General features: G+C 31.6%; 1 protein-coding gene across 1 annotated transcript; it reads right to left on the minus strand.

The window, feature by feature from the left end:
- Window positions 267-6,957, minus strand: LOC109833035 (phosducin-like protein 3). The gene is made up of 4 exons (XM_020400573.1): window positions 6,681-6,957; window positions 6,452-6,595; window positions 2,245-2,453; window positions 267-613 (listed from the first exon to the last, which is right to left on the minus strand). Exons 1-4 carry the CDS (start codon window positions 6,926-6,928, stop codon window positions 456-458), a joined length of 759 nt encoding a protein of 252 aa, XP_020256162.1. The 5' UTR covers window positions 6,929-6,957; the 3' UTR covers window positions 267-455.

Raw genomic sequence — 15,294 nt, forward strand, 5'->3', positions numbered from 1 at the left:
CTGAGCTGTCTCGTTCCACGTAAGCGCGAGTTGTTTTTGCGAGTTTAAACGCGAGCCAAATAGCATTTCGCCTGCTAACGAGGCGATACTGTGAAAAGATCCCAGATCAAAGTTCGAAAGTTGCTGATGTACATCTCTCGCCTCTGTTAAAATGTTCTGTAGGCAAAATTATGGTTCCCTGATATTATCAAATATACTATTTCTTTTACAAGTAAATTGAGTTTGGAAAAATTGCCAATATCACCACCAGAGAGATTTCACGCAGATGCACATAGAGAAATTCAACATCGACGTGAAAGAAACCATCTTTTGGTGGAACAACCAACCACGAAACAAATTGCACAGGTCGTATCCATAACTTACACAAACAGCCAGCTCCAAAGCGCGCAAGACACGCTAATCACAAAGCTTACACACTAACGAGAAATAAACAAAAGAAAGTGTTATTGATGGTCCTAATCACTTGAGTATTCATCCTCGCCATCTTCATGTTGTCTTACAACTTTCTCGATGAACCTCTTCCGGACTCCCTCTATGACTTCATACTTTGATGAATCACCACTCCGGCCATCGTTTAGCACTGGATCTGACTGGCAAAGAGCTAAAGCAACAGCTGGAATATAATAAAAATAATCGTAAGTACGTAACACATTTATATCGGGCAAAAATCAGTAATCTTCAAGCTCAGAAATTCTCAGATTTGATGAACTTGTTAGTTCAACTGCTACATTTTACACCTAATCGAAATTGAAGACGACTATGATAATGGCTTTTGACAATTGGTATTCTTGCAGATGGATGAGGATGAATTACATTTTCATGGAAGCGCTTTAGTCATTCATTCCTTTTCACATTATGGGAACTTGGCCTTACACAACCACATTCTAAGCCAACATCTCTGACAAAGATATATAATTTAACCACACATTTCTCTAAAGCCTCTTAAGATCCAAAGTCTCCTTCACCTTTCTAGCTCTCCTAAAACTCAAATTGAAGACATCCAAAGCTGACCAGTGGCATAGTAAAGTTATGGGCTATCTGCCAGCTTGATGATATCTGTTCACTGGTTCTTATCAATAATTAACGAAGTTACTAATGTCTACATCAGCATACGAACCAACTGAGGGAAGCGATTATTCCAAAATTGTCTTATTATATATGCTGGTTGTCTTTATGGTTAATGCTTGCATTTGTGGAACTTTAAGGGTCGTATAATGTATCAAAGTAACTTCAGGTTTGATATGAAAGTATAAGGCAGCATGTATTAGTTTAGTCATCACCATCTGCTTTTTTCCTAATGTGGTTGACATATAACATTTCTAGACAAATTAATTTACTAAGCAAGACAACAATCAGTCCAGGACCAGGATTAGTATGTTTAGAGCTGGAAAATGAAATTCAGGTGTTTAGTTATCGATTTATTATGGGAGTCAGCAAGTTTATCAATTTGGTTTTTTAATTGTTAGAGCAGTGGTGTTTGGCTATAGAAATTATCAATTTAGTATAAGAAGTTTTCCTAATAATTCATCTTAACAGTGAGCACCTAGAACATATTGATTCGTATATTGTTTTGAAGTGACATCATGACCACCTACTACATAGAAAATAGTTGTGCACAAATGTTAAATTGGAGTTGGCTCCTATCTCGAACCTAACAACACTATCAAACAAAACCAAAGTGCCCAACAAATGCACCTTACTTCACCAATACTAAGGAATAAAAATATTGAGACCATAGTGACCAAGACGACAGGTTGTGAGTCTTGTGACTGTATAGCGATCAGGTTGTGAGTCTTGTGACTGTATAGCAATCAGCATAACATCGATACTCCATAAATAGATCTTACACTATAAAAGCACAAAACCTGGAGGTATACAAAGATCTAATCCTACATTTTTTTTACTTAACACGACTTAACCAAAATCATTTCAACTTGTTGTGAAAAAATTCTAAAAATAAAAAGGCACCATTTTGAACCTCTTTATTGTGCGAAAATCTTTCAAAATGCATACCTTAGCTTTCCTAAACAGCCAGTCTTTCAACATAATAATATACAGACAGCCCATATGACCAATGTACATATTTATTATCACATAGAAGCATTCAAGAACTGCAATTCGGGTACAAAACAGATAACAAAAACTAATAATGATAACTAATAAAACACAGTTTGCAATAATAAATGAGTTACAGAGATAAAAATATTGGGTGAAAAATATGCTGAAAATATGGTAAAAACTTACATTCAGGTGTACATTTTCGAGAACCAAAGTGATGCAACCCTACGTAAGTCGCTTTCACAGCACTGTTATTGTACACTAAAATGGTAGGGAGATTACGATCTGGATAGTTCGGGATGCAATCTGTGGAGATTATCTTTACAAATTTAGTCGCCGGGTATCTTTTTGCAAGATCCTCCAAGCATTGCAAAAGTAACTCGCATTCTGGTATACTGCCACAAAACAAAAACAAACATTTAAGAAATCTTTACTGAGGATACATCAAATCATATACATTAAAGACCTAGGGGTACAAAACCAGGATCACGTAATAATCCTCAAATCAGTTACTCAGATACACAAATGTCTCATAAAATCTGTTATATGTCCACCATCCAAACATCAACTAGTATAAAATTGGAACTAAGAATTGCTTGTTCCTCCAAAATTTAGTAGATACTTAAAAATCTATATATCAATAGAGACATAAAATTCTATTTGTCCATCCTAATTCCACTAAAAAAATAATCAGTACGGATAATGAGTCACAATTTAACATTGACTTCCTAGTTACTATGTATTACTACTTACAAATTGGTAAAGACATAAGTATGTACTTCTTCATTCCAATTTAAAAAAAAAACAAAGCAGTCATCAACAAATCATGACACCAAAATTTAGTGTGGCCTGTTCTGTTACTATGTATTCTTATTTTAAGCATTAAAAACTTACAAAATAACTCGAAATTAGGAAAAGTAACAAAAAAACTAGAAAATAGAATGTCATCCTCGTCTATAAAGCTGTCCTAAAAAAACTCGGCATAGTGGATGTAATACCCAAGCCTATGTAAGTCAACGCCCAATAGTGTTTTAGCTCTAACCTGATCGACCCACATCACTTTGTGCTGGTAGGGATTTAATACCTCTGAGGCTCATTTGTGTTTAACCATGACTTAACAAGCCCATGAACTTAACATTTAAAGTTTATGATATTTCCTAACCATATCTCCCAACAATCTCCATGAATTTTTTCCCAATCAAATCGCGTGATTTTTTTCTACAGTTTATTTTTGTAACTAACCCGTTTGCCACTACTTGAAAATCCCTTAGTCTTAGGGATTCTCTAATCACAACCTTCCCTTAAAAACCTATCTTCTCTCCTCTACCATTCTTGCCTCAGAACCTGCACACACAAAAAAAATAGAGAACAAGAGAAGGAGAAGGACGAGATTTGGATTTTTTTTCGCTTGGATTTGGGGCTCAGAGTCTTTTTTCGACAAATCAGCAAGCATATTCCTAACTTTTTTTTCCTCTTTATTTTTTCTTGTTTTGTTAGGGTAGGTAGTATGAAATTTGAGATTAGGGTTAATTGAGGCTTTCTGTAGTTGCTTTGCATATCGGTATTTCTAGGAAACCTCAACGATATGACATGATTTTGTGATTTGTATCTCTCCTTAGCTTTATAATTTTGTTTACAAATGACCTACACTAGCTAGTTTCCGATCCCGACGGTCACACGTTCGACATATATGAAAGTTCCATCCACGGTGTCAAATTTTACAATCATAGATATTTCATCAGTTTGCAAGTGTTTAAATTTGTTATCATGAGATTCAGATACTTGCTAGTTGTTTCTACGGAATTCTACACAAAGTAGAACTTTGTCAGTCTCTTAGGATATATATAGATTCAATATAGTTGGGTCTGTTGTTATATCATACATGGACTTTTTTTTATTTATATTATAAATAACCATGCTGAAGTTCCTTGTATGTACGCCCATTGGTGTAGTGTAGCATCCTGCATCCTTAGAACTATAACAATCTTTAAGTTTTATCAAAAACATAACAGGAAACATAATAAAACCATCTTCTATTTTTCTAAAATTAGTGTAAATAGGCTTCAGTTGTTAATTTTTTTTTCATGCAAACTTAGCTAGTTGTATAAAACCCTTGCAGTCAAAGGCAAAGTATGTATTTAATTGTCCTACAAATTTGCATATTTTTATATTTTTTTAATTGTAACCTTAAAGAAAAACAAATATATGTGAAAGGTCTTTTAGGCTTAACAATAATCTTATTTTTAAATATCTCAACTCAATAAAGTATCTTTTTTAATATCTTTCTCATAAATATTTCTGAGTTCACCAAATTTGCAAATATCATTTACTAAGAGTTAAAAAAAAGTTTCTAACTAAATCAGCTTTTTTCATATTTTTAGAACCTACACAATTATCTGAAAACGACGTTTAGGTACCTCCTGCATCACCTTTGCCACAAAAACAGATTGGGTGTAGTGGTTAGTTGCATTTGACAATGACACAAAGGTTTGGAGTTCGAATCCTAATGACACTGAGTTTTCACAAAAATTCTTTTGGATCGGATTTTGAACCCAAACCAACCCGGTTGGAGTCCAACATCAATACTAGACCCGTTTGGGTCTAAACCTCAAATTTCAGACCCGTTTGGGATTTTTTACTCACTAAAATCAGTTTTGTAGATTTTTATGCTGTCAAATCAAATTCGTTTGGCCTGCTTTGACACTAAACAATTATGTTAATTATTTATCTTTCCCTTTGTTAAGACAAATGATGATATTGTTTGATCTCTCGATACTTATTGGATCACCTGATGCTATGTTTGATCACCTAGTGACATTTAATAGTATTGATTGTGCATGAAGACAACTTCCGTCAAGAAATATGATTCATAAACGTGTTATCATAGCATGGCTATACCCTCGACATCGATATCCCGATGTGAGGGGTTTCTCTTGATTATTACTATTATTATAATAGCATTGATTAGACGATACACCCATCTTGATTGGACATGTTTTGGGTCATGGTTATTTTTCATAAATTTTACGAAAGTCAGTTCCACAGTAACTCTGTGGTTAGAGAACAATATTTCATGCACAACCACTTAAAATAAATGAATAAATGTGGGGTTTATAAAGGAGAATTGGACGAAAAATATAACGTGTATATAAGTGGGCTCATGCGCATTCTTGATATCCAAATTTATATATATAAGAGCTAATGGTCAATCCTAACTTGAAGCCGTGTTCCCGAAATGGTTTACGAAAACCTGATTTATATACATGAAAATATTCTTCTCTAATTCAAATAACACCTAAAATAATAATAATTTGTTTGTGTACCTTGTGGTAGACATTATTTAATATCTACAATTAGTATTTTTTATCACATTTAATTGAATTTTCACCTTTTCTTTATACATGCTTCATACACTTACACGAGCACAATTCCTTCATTTTACATGTTTGTTGGGAGTTTTCTGACTCCCCTGGAGTTTGCGCACCTCAGACTCGGGAACTGCTCTTTCTTAGCAGGATCAAAAATATTTTAAGGAGCAAGTCCAGCGACAGTGATCACTTTTTTGTCCATCAGTTCTTCAGTTCAGTTGGTTTAGGTAGTTATTTGGTTTAGACTCTTTCTTGAGTCATATGTGACTTTTTTTCTAGACTATGATATAAACTTTTCTTATTAGCCTTTCCCTTTGTGGATAGTTGTGAACTCGTAGTTGGACTTCGTCCTTTTGTAGATTTCTTCATCTATATATTTTTTTATTGTCTTAGTTACATGCACTATGGTGTAATTTTAGCTTTATATCTATATACAGGATGATCTAGAGGCGTGAATGTGACCGAATGGTTGTATTGCCGGCCGAGTCACATTCTAAGTTATTATATTTTGGAACCAGGACATGACAGTGGATAACGATAAAAGATCATCAAGCGGAGGGACCTGATTGTGCAACAAAAAATAACCTCTACTCTTGTATTTTATCTTCCTGTAGAGGCATTATGGATCGTCCAGCTTACAAGTGTCAGCCTCAATGATCTTTTATCGCTAAGAAAATATGTCGAGTATGTCTGCACGAGAACTATGACAGCATTTAGGTGACTACTTCTCATGCCAGCATTCATTATTCTGCTTTTCTTTACTTTTACTATATTTGGATATAATTTTGGCAATTTTCCAGCATTCATGAATTGGCAAAGGCATAAACTTTCTACTTCTTCATTCCAATTCCAACTTAAACAAACATAAATGCATAACTACTGAGTCATAATCTGATTAACCAGTTTGTCATCAACAATGTCAAACTTCTTGTTGCAATCTTAGATGCAGTTAGCCAACCTCCAACCTAAAGAACCATGAATAACAATGAAACTAAAGCTAAGAAAGATTGAATCTTTAACATTACCCTTCTTTATACAGAAACACGACAACCCAAACATCCCGAGACGCCTGCGAAACCTCCCTGACGAAATCCGACCCCGAGATCGGCACCACCGATTCGAACCTCGCAACGCTAGCCGCCTCCCTCATCTCCGCCAATCTTTTCTTCCTGCAAAACCCAAGCAAAAAAAACCCTAATTTCCTCAAATCTCACATCAAAATCCAAAACGACAAAGAAAACCCTAAACACTCACCTGTACTCTTCAAGGAACCGGTCGTCGTCGAGATCGGGATCGTCCTCGAGGTCCTCGAGCTCGTCGGCGGTGCGATCGTCGATCCAGGATTTGGATTTGGGGCGGAGGTCGGGATCGTCGGAGGGAGTGAAGGGTGGAGGCTTGAAAGAGGCGGGTTTTGGCGGGAGATTACCAAGCTTTCGCTGGATGTCATCCCATTGAGTGCTCGCGCCTTCGACGTCCTTGTACACGAAATGGTAGTCCCCCATGGCTCTCTCTCCCTCTCTCCATCTCTAGCAGACTAGCACTATAACTGGATTTTATTTGGGCCTGAATAGGATAATTAGGGCCCAACTTTTACTTAAGCCCAACCACACTCTAGCTGTAGCAGAACTGTTAGGCCCAATTATCGTATAATTCGGCCGAAAAGAAAGTTATGCTTTGTGATTGGTGGGCCTTTGTAGTTGCTGGACACAAATCAATTATTATTATTTAAGAAAAGCCCTTTCCTTTTCGGTATTCTATGGCCACTATGGCAGTCACCATTTTAAGAAATTCCAAACATATCCCAAAAGATTCACCCATAACTTCAAATAACTTACATCCTAATAAAGATACAAATTTGGAAAAGAACACCCAATAACTAAGAACCACTACCACCGTTTCGTAACCGGCAAATCATCCATTATTTGATTACTACCTCCACCATCTCAAACATATATTATTTCTCAAATACAGGAATTAGTATGCTAATTTGGTGCTATGATCTTTTACAAGGGTATACATTGAAGCAAAACAATAAATTTCGGAGGGAGTGAAGGGTGGAGGCTTGAAAGAGGCGGGTTTTGGCGGGAGATTACCAAGCTTTCGCTGGATGTCATCCCATTGAGTGCTCGCGCCTTCGACGTCCTTGTACACGAAATGGTAGTCCCCCATGGCTCTCTCTCCCTCTCTCCATCTCTAGCAGACTAGCACTATAACTGGATTTTATTTGGGCCTGAATAGGATAATTAGGGCCCAACTTTTACTTAAGCCCAACCACACTCTAGCTGTAGCAGAACTGTTAGGCCCAATTATCGTATAATTCGGCCGAAAAGAAAGTTATGCTTTGTGATTGGTGGGCCTTTGTAGTTGCTGGACACAAATCAATTATTATTATTTAAGAAAAGCCCTTTCCTTTTCGGTATTCTATGGCCACTATGGCAGTCACCATTTTAAGAAATTCCAAACATATCCCAAAAGATTCACCCATAACTTCAAATAACTTACATCCTAATAAAGATACAAATTTGGAAAAGAACACCCAATAACTAAGAACCACTACCACCGTTTCGTAACCGGCAAATCATCCATTATTTGATTACTACCTCCACCATCTCAAACATATATTATTTCTCAAATACAGGAATTAGTATGCTAATTTGGTGCTATGATCTTTTACAAGGGTATACATTGAAGCAAAACAATAAATTTAAAAACTCACCAGAAGGTGACACCTCATCTTCCTCCTAATCTAAACTTTTTGACATATGCCATATCATCGAATCCGTCCATTTAAATTGCTATTATACCTCAATCTTTAATTTAAATAAATATATTTATATATGGAAAAAAACAATTTGTAATCAATTAGAAAATCTTTGGCAATATCTTTAGCAGCTAATTCAAATCACAAATAAAATTAAATCCCCTCACTTTGGCATTTCTTTTCAATAAATAGGAAAAAAATATACGTTTGTGTTTTCTTGAAAAGCCAAAAAATCTACTTATCAAGAAATTCCATTTTCTTTTTTCGTTTACTTATCCTGTCACAATTTTTTTACATTTTAGTTTTACTCGTCTTAATTTTTTCAAGAACTTCGAATTATTATTCCGATCTTCGATAAATACATTAGGTAATTAATATAACACATATGTTACTTTAATTTTTCTTATTTTTATTTTAATTATTCTTGAATTTTTTATTTTTTAGATTGTCAATTTTAATTCCTACTCCAACTTATTTTGATCTCCGAAAAATACATCAAGTAATTAATCTAATGCCATCTAATATTATATTATTTTTTAAAATTTTAATTGTTTTTAATTTTTATTTTTTTTATTATCCATTTTTTATTCCTTTATAATTTTATCTCCAACCCATGGTTCATTAATTGCTTGGAGGAAATAATTTAGGTATTTTATTTAACATCCAATATAATTTTTGTTTAAATTTGTGCAGTATTTTTAAGTTTTAATTGTTATAAAATAATATTAATATACATGTACTTACTCTATAAACCTTGAATAATTATTTTTAATTTAATATCTTTTATATTTTTTATATTACTACAAGAAAACAAATCGGTGATTTTTAATCTTCAAACCACGACATTTTGTTGCTTGGAGAACATAATTAAGGTATATAATATATTCAGATAATAAATTTACATAAAAATATATTTTTTTAGTTTCTTAAAATATTACAGAAATTATTTAATTTATTTTAATTTGTGAATTATTTTTACCCCCTTAAATTGTTTTCAACTTTTTTTTAGATTGATAATTTTTTTGCTTATGTAATTTTATCTTCAATGCACGGCTCTTTAATTGCTTGCAGAGACATAATTTAGGTATTTCATCAACCCCCATTCAATATAATTGTTATTTTAATTTGTGTATCATTTTTTTCAATTTTAATCATTATCAAAAAATATTAATTTTTAGAACTTGAGTTTTAATTCTAATCTAAATATTACAATTTGCCTTTTTATTTTTATATAAATGAAAATTTTTATTTTACTACTTTTTTAATATAATTGGGATTTTATTAAATTTTAAGATAGTAGTGAAAATATTTTTTCCTTATTTATAATATTTTTGTGAATAAAATAATATTAAAATTTTCATAATAAATATATGTTCAATTTTTAAAAAATATTATGTCAAATAAAATTGTTTTTTTAAAAATACATTTTTATGTTTTTAAATTATTATAGGGATTAAAAATTACAAAAAATATTTTGGCTTTTAAAAAGATTACAACAATTATAATAAATTTTTTGTAATATATTTAGATATTTTTGAATTTTTAGAATATATTTGACAATATCTTTAGTAACTAATTCAAATCAGATATCCATATATAGAAAAAACTAATTTATAATTAGATTTTTAAAGATAGAAAAAATTAATTTATAATCAATTAGAGTATGTTCGAAATAACTTTGATAACTAATTTAAATCATAAATAAAATAAAATCCTCTAATTTAGGCATTTCTTATCAAATCGGATATTAAGAATAGAGAAAAAATTAATTTATAATCAAATATTTAGATATAGAAAATTTTAATTTATAATTAAATAGAATATTTTTAGCAATACCTTTAGTAACTAATTCAAATCATAAATAAAATCAAATCCCCTCATTTACGCTTCTTTTCAAATCAGATGTTCAGATATACTCAATTTATAATGAATTAGAACATATTTGTTATTAGATCTAAATCAGACAAAAAATATTACAGCTTTTAAAAATGTTTTGGATATTTTTTAAATATTATAGGTTTTCAAAATATATTTTCTAAAATTTTAAAAATATATTTTAATTTTAAAAAATCTTAATTTTTTTGAATTTTTAAATTTTTAATTTAGTATAGCAAATAAAAATTATAAAAAATTATTTTTTGTTTTTAAAATTATTATAGTAGTTATAATTAATTTATGAGAATATATTTAGGAATTTATTAATTTTTAGAATATTTTTGGTGATACCTTTAGTAAGTAATTCAAATCAAGTATTTAGAAATAGAAAAATTAATCTATAATTAGATATTCAGATATAGTAAAAAATTAATTTATAATAAATTAAAATATATTTGACAATATCTTTGGTAACTAATACAAATCTCAAAAAAAAATCAAATCCCCTCATTTAGGCGCTTCTTTTCAAATCAAATATTCAGATATAATTAATTTATAATCATTTAATATTTTTTTAGTGCTAGATTGAAGTCAGATATAAAAAATTTATAGTGACTACAAAATATTCTAAAAAAATATTATTTAAAAATACAACAGTGATTATAATAAAAAATTTAAATTGTATTTTTTTTTCTAGAAATTTACGAAATTAACATTTTCTCATTATATTATTTTAAAGTATAAATTTTGGTTTTTAAATTAATAGAGCGCTAAAAAAATTAAAGATAAAAATTTATTTTTGTTTTTAAAAAATATTACAGTAATTATTATAAATTTTGAAAAATATATTTATGTATTTTTAAGTTTTTAAAATATTCTTTAGTAACTAATTCAAATTTTATATTCAGATATAAAAATTTTAATTTATAATCTGATTTTCAGATATAGTGAAAGTCAATTTGTAATTATTTAGAATACTAGGTTTTATACACGTACAATGCACGTGGTTAAATTTCATGATTAAATATTTTTAATTTATTTCCTTACTAAAATTTGTTCCTCACTTACACTTTGATTGTTTTTGCTCACTTATGTCTTTAAATTTTATCATTTTGATTATTTAATTTCTTTGATGTTTGTTTGAATGAGCTACACCAAATTTAAAATTTTATGTTGATAATTAAATTGACAGTAAATAAATATAATCTAAAGCCAATTTGAATTTTCACGTGATTTGGACCGACATGAAACCAAGCTTGAAATTATAATGTCGTAAAAGTAAAAAACACTTAAAATATAGCATTATAAAAGAACGATGAGTAACTAAAGCTAAAAGGCTAAGATGATTAATTAAAAGTGGGATAGAATGAAACTAAAGAGAATATAAAGTTTGTTGCTAATTAATTGATATACTTCAAAAAAATTATAAACTAAAGATTAGTACTAACTCTATGTTGGCCTTCTTGTTTTGATGATGATTTATAAACAATTTACTACTAATGTTGTTTGTCTAGTGTTTGTGTTTTCTTATTTATTATAGACAAACAACGTAGTTGGAGGATGGATGGAATAGAGCTTCAACGATCATATCCAAAGGAGGTTGGCGGAATGTCGGTGAAGCCTTGCAATTCAAAGTTCAAGATCCAAGTTAAAGCTTCATCCGCGAGATTACCTAGAAGAGCTTATTGAAGATCAAGATCTAGCTTGGGTAATTTAGTTTAGGATTTATATTATGTGTGTTATATACTCTAAGCTCAATTATCTATACACACACATTTATTGGTTTCTTCGTATATATATATATAGTCATATATATATATATATAAGTTTAGTCGGGGGTCGTCCCAAGAGGAGTGGCGTCGGTTGACGTGCCTAGGGAGAGGTTGTAACCGAGCACTTGAGGGAGACACGGCTAGGTCCAACACTTAGTGGGTGTAGAGTGTGATTGCAAGAGTGTGAGTTGTAGAGTTTTCGGTTAGCTAGAAAACCGAGTGTGTAGAAGAAGTTCCGGCTTCCAAACCGGATTGTGTTAGTGGATTTCTCCCCGGGAGTGGGGAGCGGAGACGTAGGACGGAAGGTCCGAACTCCGTGATCATATCTTGTGTTTGAGTGTGCTTTGGTGTTTATTTATACTTGTGTTTATATTTCTTATCGCCATTGTCATTAGCTCATTATTTATATGATCCACTATCTAGTTCACATTGTTTACCCATTGTGTTAGTTTATATATCCTTGCATATATATATATTTCATCATATAGGATATATCTCATTGTTTACATTGCTTATCCTAGCTCATAATTCTTGTGGTATTTCATACTTGCTAGGATAACTTGTTAATTAATTTTAATTGGTATTTAATCGGATTAGATTAGCATAAGATCCTAATCACCCCCCCTCTAGGGTCTAACACTCTAGTATATTTTATCTGATAAAAGCATCCACATAATCATATAAAAATTTTAAAAGAGTTCATGAAAATCGTTTCTAAACATTTTTGGTTTTACTCAAAAAATTAAGTTATTCTATAAAATATTCAGAAAATAAATCTTTTATTATTTCTGTTTTGTTTTTTTATTTAGTTAAAATCAATCATTCTCTACCTTTATCTTTTTACCGAATAATTCTAGAGTTGTAAATTCATCGTTGTAACAACCATGAATTTTTGATACTAGTTAAATATAATTTTCTGGTATTTTACTATTAAATTATTATTTTAAAATAGTATTTATATTTTCTTGATTTTTTTAGAATTCTACGATTTAAAAATCCTACTTTATATTTATGTAATAAATTTAATAATTATAAATTAACTTATTATGATAAAACTTTTCAATAAATATTTGTTATATTATTGTTTTGTTATTATAAGTATTATATTAATTACAATAATGTTATCCCTAATTATTGTTATTTTTTCTAATTATTTTCTTAATTAGTTTTGATTTTTCCCTAATTAATTTTCTTAATTAATTCTTAGTTATTCTTAACCTAACCCTAATTATATATAAATATTTCTCTCTCTTCTTCTCTCTTCTCTTTCTTCTCTCTCCTCTCTCTCTTTCCCCTCCCGCGACCCTCTCACCTCCGCTTCGTCTCTTCCTCCCTCTACCNTTAGCCGTCGGCGAGCCCCCGTTGGAGCCCACCGAGATACCCGACAACCCCAAGCAACCTCCTTCCACCTCCGGCAAGTCTGAACAGCAGGGAGAAGCTCTGAATAGCGAGGAATGAGCCCGAACAACGACAGAACAGCGAGCATATTTCTGCAGTTTTGTACCGACTTTGTACACGCTTTTTGGCCACCTCCGACCTCCGTTTCCGTCGATTTCTTCTCTGGTGAGTAGTCATATATGTTGTCTATCACCTTCAATTTGTATCACGCTCTAACTCACTCTTTATCTCTCTCGGAAACGTCCAAAACATTGCTCGATGGCAGCAGCAAGCAGATTTTAGTAGTGTTGTGCCGACTTTACACGAGTTTTCCAGCCACCTCCGGTCTCTGTTTCCGCCACCGTCTTCGTCGGTGTGTAGCCCTTTGTATTATCTATCACACGGTATCTCCCTCGTTTAGCGTGTATACTTCCTTTTCGACATTATTTGTTGTTTCTTTATTTTCTGCATCGATCTATCTATCGTCGGACTTGACTGAAGGATTTCTTCTTCATCATTTCTAGCGCATTACAGTATTACTATTTTTCATATATATATATATATATATATACAAGATTTGGGAAGATAAAAAACTAAAAATGTGCTGCCTGTGAAACTTTGTTTTGGATGAATCCTCAGGTACAAGTTTAGCTTAAAATAAAGTAAGCCGTATGACGTTTTTTGGAATATGATATGGTATCTGTGTTAGAATTTGTTTTTTATCAAAAAAGAGTATTACCTTATGTAGAGTATACAATTAATTAATTAACTATGATTTAAAATTTTCTACAGGGAAGTTTATGTTGTTATTAGTCAATTTCCAAGGGCTAACTTCATGACCGCTATAGTTCCTCAATCTAAAGGGATTAGCCACTTATTGCTCCTAAAATTTTTGGACGGTACTTCGAACTTTTGATGCTAAAGGAGTTTGATCTCCAAAGTGTTGTCCGACATTTCATTGCATTGAAGTTATCCTATTCTCTTATTCAAATGGTTGTAACATACATCCAAATGATGAAGAAATTATTCCATCTACGAATGTGTCGTTTATATGTATAGAGACGATAAGTGGATATCACTACACATTAAGAAAAAAAATCTATGATTAACCATAAAACTTGAGTGCTTGAATTTTCTTCTTGCTTACAATCACAAGTTTATCGCTATAGAAACATGACAATTATGATCCAATGAAATATTAGGCAACATAACAAGTCAGCATAGCTTGAATTATGAAGGAAGCAAATCAACTAACTCTTTATTGAGCTTGCGTTTTGGATATGAACCAATTTTCAACATAAAAAAATTTAAACATATTAACATTAATATACAAACATTCTGATGCTAAAGATGTGGGTTATTTATTTGCCTAAGCCTCAACACAGCATCTGCTACTTGATCATCATGCATTCATCTAGCATAAGATATAAGGTTCATGTAGCCTTGTATTTGGGGAATGATTGCTGCTTGTTCATTACGTTTATCAAACAGTTCATCGACAAAATTATGCAATCTATTTTCAATAAGATATCAGTGTTCTATAATGAAATTATGGAGATTATTCGTTTAAATTTATAGCTTTGATTCATATACTTGAAATATAGTCTACATTCAATAAATTTATACCAAAACTTTCCCTAAATATAATTAAAATTAAAAATAATATTAAAAATTTTACCACGTGCATTGCACGTGCATTCCACCTAGTATATATATATGAAAAAGTGAATCTAAGGTGACACCCTAGGCTCCCACCTAAGGACGTGGTCTAAAATCACATTATTTCCTAAATTTTTTTACGATCCGCTCCGTTGAACTTGATCTACACGTTATTAAACCCAAACACACTAATTTTGGGATGAACCCATCGTGTTTTGACCCTTTATCCACTCGCTGCAATTTTAACGGTTTCGAATGAACAGAACTTTTTACACGGCTCAACGAATGATCAAAACACAATGGGTTCACCCCAAAATTGATGTGTTTGGGTTTAAGAACGTGTAGATCAAGTTCAACAGAGCGGATCGCAAAAAAAATTAGGAAATAATGTGATTCTAGGCCGCGTCCTTAGGTGGGAGCCTAG

The sequence above is a fragment of the Asparagus officinalis genome, chromosome 3, assembly GCF_001876935.1.
Source record: "Asparagus officinalis chromosome 3, Aspof.V1, whole genome shotgun sequence".
NCBI lineage: Eukaryota > Viridiplantae > Streptophyta > Magnoliopsida > Asparagales > Asparagaceae > Asparagus > Asparagus officinalis.